The 4,603-nt window shown below is 50.5% G+C and overlaps 1 protein-coding gene across 1 annotated transcript in view; it reads left to right on the top strand.

The window, feature by feature from the left end:
* Window positions 1-4,603, top strand: part of ARHGAP26 (Rho GTPase activating protein 26) — a 137,113-nt gene that overhangs the window by 101,764 nt on the left and 30,746 nt on the right. Inside the window, exon 20 of the mRNA XM_009890595.1 lies at window positions 2,142-2,293. Coding sequence (XP_009888897.1) covers window positions 2,142-2,293 — 152 coding nt within the window. The remainder of the gene's footprint in view (window positions 1-2,141; window positions 2,294-4,603) is intronic.

The following is a 4,603-nucleotide window of genomic DNA, read 5'->3' as shown; positions in this document are numbered from 1 at the left end:
GAAAATAGAGGAGTAGTTTGGATTGGCCTTTTGGGGTTTTTAGGTCCATTGGCAGCTTAATTTCTCTCTTACTGCATCTGCTGGCTCCCGCGTCTGCCCGTCAGTGGTTGTGGGGGCAGCGCTCTGCTTTTCCTCACTCTTCCCTTTATCTTCTGCCTGGAGAACCGTTTCATCACAAAGTGCTGACGCCTTCTGAGGCCCGGGTGGGCTTTGGCGAGCTCAGAGCTTCGTATCGGAGGACCTGCCTCTCCGGGAAATCACTCTTCTTCGGGAGCGTCTCTGAGTTGGTTTAGGGAAAGCACAGCTTGTCGTCTGAGCCACCGTATGGCTCAAAGCTGCTGAGATCGTTTGTGTTTTCCTTTTGGCACATCAGACGGTGGTGAGTTGGAAACCGCGGCTGGGCAAGAAATCCGTCTCGGGACATTGGAGGAACAAAGGAGGGGACAGGGAAGCGTACGTGCCGCTGGGTCCCTTGGTGGCTTATTGGAGACGAAGATCAATGAAGTGCAATTTCAGGCACCTGTTGTCACATATTGACATAATTAACACATCCCTGGCCATGGCTAATCTTTGGAAGATAAGCTCCATCTGAGTTAAGCCAAGGTTTAGCCCTGCCGCGCTGCCGGGCGGGCGCTGGGGCTTTGCGCAGGTGCCGGGAGAAGGCAGCGGTGCCGGGGAGGGAGTGCGCCGAGGGGCGTTGGGCTCCGCTCTGCCCCGGCATCCGCAAGCCTTTGGCCAGTGGGGCTTTTCTCCAGGCAGCGGTGGCAAAGGGATGCCACGACGCCATGCTCCCCTGCGCCTGAGCCAACACGACTGCCAAACGATTTTACAGAAGTGTAGGCGGCTTCTTTCTGCTGTGTGTTCAGGATTAACTTTTGATATATCCCAGGAGTTCCTCTTGTACTCTTTTATCCTTCTTTAAATGTGTACAAGACATGGATGAGTATTACGCGTTCTCCTAACGCAGGCAGAGGTGTACAATTTAAACGGATGGAGAATAAGGGATTCCCTATTATTATGTGCTTTTTGGTAGCAATTTGATCATATTAGTGTGCGCTGGAAAAAGAATTTCTTTGAAGGATTTATCATTAAATTAGGACTCATTGTGTTTTCCAGCAGGTGCTTGTCTTTCAGGAAAACATCGTCACACAAGTAGCAGTTCTCTGCAGTAGGGCTGCTTTCTGTGCCATCACTGATGATAATTGCTTCTCACAATTACAATTACTGCTCATACGGAAAAGGCATCTTAGGAAAAGGAATTAATGCGATTTTAGGTAATTCAGTGTAGAGCTGAGGAGGGAGCTCATGCTGCGGATGTTGGTTTGGGATGCATAATATTTTCACTCCTCACTGCTGAAGTTACACAAGTAAGGGGGGAATCTCTTAACAGAGTATGATCCTGGGAAACGAGGGGCTCTAAGAACCCCCCGCTTGTCAGCAGAGCGGTGCCGGCGGGAGCGGGCGGGAGGCGCGGTTTCGGATCAGATATAACGCCAAGTTTCTGACCCAGAGCCCTTCTGCAGTTCTGAAGAGCAGAGCTGAAATGGAGCGGAAACCCCGTCCCCTTTCTCCTCGTAGATCTGCCCGGGAAAGATCGATAGCTGTAGATGTCAAGTCCTAGGCTGAAGCATTTTTTTGCTGAGATAAACTTTAACTGGGTGATCTGTCCTTTTCTTGTTCTGAAATGTTGCCCCCGCTCTGTCACACAAATGCACAGTCCTGTGGCAGCTGATTTCAGTCATGGAGAAATCCGTTCCTGTGTGTTGTTTGCATTTTATTATTTTTTTTTCCTGGTTGGGTGGTACTTCGGATGTCTTTGGGAATATAAAATATTAATGCTTTGAGAAAAATGAATATTTGCTTACTAAAAACGGTATTCCTTTAAAATGTAGCTGCACCTTAAGAAAAATAAAAAGAGTACTTGGTATTTCTTATGGTTTAATGTATAATATCTAGAAAAGATGACTGTAAACGGAGTGCCTGTCTCCTGGGGTGTGCTGGGCTGCCGCCCCGTTGGCGTCAGGGCAGGGGTTGCTGCTCGGGACGCCCGGAGCCTTTGCAGCACTGTGCTCTTTGCTCTGTGTGCGATGGCAGCTGTGTGCGATGGCTGATGAGTCTTTGGTTTTGATGTCTTTTTAGAGGAGAACAGGAACAGTATCATCAACTCCAGCCTGGAATCCGTCATCTCTTCAAACGCAAACAGCTTCCTCAACTCCAACAGCGCTCCCCAGCCCGGCCTGAACTCAAGTGATCTCGAACTAGAAGTAATTAAACCCAACAGGCCAAATTCACTGTAAGTACAGTGGTAATTAGTGTTTTATAGGCTCTCCGTCCTTAATCTTTAATCAGGGCTGTTTCTTACCCGGAATCCCAGCAGTTTGTTGAAGAATACAATTTAACGTTTCAATTTTTAATGGGTGCCTAGCACGTGCCCTGCATTTTTAACTCTGTCTAAGCAGTGGGATTACTTACTGGGGGTTATGTCTGCCGGTGAGTTTCAGCTGTGATTATTTTGCACATGCGGAATATTTTTCGAGCAGAACTCTGCACTGCTGCTTGATTTTTTAGATAACTCCAGCAAACACAAAGGACTTTTCTTCTGAGTTAAATTCTATGACCGTTGTCAGTACAGTTGGTCTCCGGCCAAATCTGTGCCATTGCTTCTGCTATTGCTTCCTTCATCTGGAAAGTTCAAGGGAAAAAATAGCGACCTTAGCAATGACTCCCTGGGGAGGGCCGAGTTATTTATGAAGTCCCCTGAACTTGACACAGCTGAGCCCTCGCGCGATGGCCGTCTCTGCTGGGGGAATTTCCTTCCTGCCGCGGCTCTGCCGGCCCCGATAGCATTTTCCCACAGAACCTCCCCTCCCCGTGCATGTGAAGATCTGCTCAGATCTTCAAGAGCCATTGCGGTCCTTGCAAGCCGAAGCCAATTTTCCCCCCGGCGCTCCCCGGCGCGCCCCTGCCTGTCCCCGCGGATGGGCCGGGAGGAGCGCCGCTCCCGCCGCAGCGGTTTGTGGCCTCGCCGTACGCGGCGACCTTCGCAATTAAGGGAGACCTCCCTTCCCACCCCTCCGGTCCTCCCACAGGCTCCGAACGCTTCCAGTTCCCACTCACCCGTAGAAACCCCCAGTCCCTTGGGAGCAGACGGTGAAGTTTTTTTGCTTTGGCTGCTTTCTCCTGGTCATCAGCGGAAGGATTGCTAAGGGCTTGACAGGGATGAGTGCCAGGGCGGGTACTGGGAGAGATGGTGAAACTTGTTGCTGTTGGCTTGGTTGGCAGCAGGGGTTGGGGTCTGGGGGGGTCTGGGGTGCCAGCGTGCGGGGACGTGAGCCGCTGCCTGCAGCGGTTTGCCCAGGCAGGACGGCAGGTACCCGGCAGGACAGGCTCTGGCTGGCCGACCCCGTGCTGCCTCTCCTCTCCCTCACTGTCACCAACACCATCAGCTGCGTGAGTACCAAACGCGCCCGACCTCCCGCGCCCAGCCTGGGCTCCGGCAGCGGGGTGTGTGGGGCTCAGCCCCGTCCCTCGCCTGCTCCCTGGGGACGTACCTGCTGCGAGAAGGCCGCCTGCGAGGAGCGCTGTGGTGGCGGAATAGAGCATCCAAAAGGTAGGACGCCTCTAAATTAAGGTTGCGCGTTACATGTGTTATGTACTGAGTAAAGATGCGTCGACATCTCATGCCCATACTGTCGGTTGAAGCGCTGGAAGTCGGTCACATACCATTCCCCCAACAGGATGTTTTGAGTTTATTTATCCTTCGAGGGGAAAAAAAAAGATGTGACTTATAATACAGCAAGGTTTGTCAGCCTGAGTCTTGCTGTGACCTTACAGGAATTGTTTGCCAAATTTGCAGTTTTTCAGATTCCAGGAGTTGCCTCTTCCTAATCATTTCTTTTTTTAAAGGCAATCATAAGGAAGTTCGGCAGAACAAATCAGTGAAAAGCTATGTGGGGCTTTGGGGAATGGAGGCGTCTTCCTGTTAGCCAGGAATTACTTGAGCAGACCAGCAGTGAAACCGTTTGCTTGCCACCAATTAAGGGCCCTTCACAATTTTGCAAAGCGAAACAGGGATTAGTAGGGTAGCACTGGCAGCTCTGATGGCTCTGACAGTGTTTGCAGCATTTGGTGCTTTCCCTCAAATCTCGTGGTTATGGGATCATTTTTACATGCGCAGGAACACACCAGTTTTCGGTCCATGTTGAGCTGAAGGTTGAAAAGTGAGTCTTAATGTGAATAATGCCACAAGGCAAGTATTTTCTTCTGTATGACCCTGTCGTGGTTTAGGCCAAATCGGCTACTGGGGACCTGAAGGACCCCAGATGGGACCGACAGATGCTCTCCTCTACCCCTCTTCAGAGAGAGAGGCAGAGGAGGAAAAAGAGACTTACGAGTTTAGAAGGAACTAAACTACTTTAATGAAATATTAATAATAAAATAAAATAACATAAAAAAAAAAAGAAATATATACAAAACCGTATCAAGCTCCCGAGATGACAATCACGACACCGGCTGGCACTGGGGCAGTCCCAGGCTGGACTCAGTGACGGACGGGAACTGGATTCCGGATCTGCATTCAGGATCGGGATCGCAGGCAGACGAA

The sequence above is a fragment of the Charadrius vociferus genome, unplaced genomic scaffold (genome assembly GCF_000708025.1).
Source record: "Charadrius vociferus isolate BGI_N301 unplaced genomic scaffold, ASM70802v2 scaffold370, whole genome shotgun sequence".
NCBI classification, from domain to species: domain Eukaryota; kingdom Metazoa; phylum Chordata; class Aves; order Charadriiformes; family Charadriidae; genus Charadrius; species Charadrius vociferus.
The sequence above is the reverse complement of the archived record's forward strand: the minus strand, read 5'-3'. Positions and strand labels throughout refer to the sequence as shown.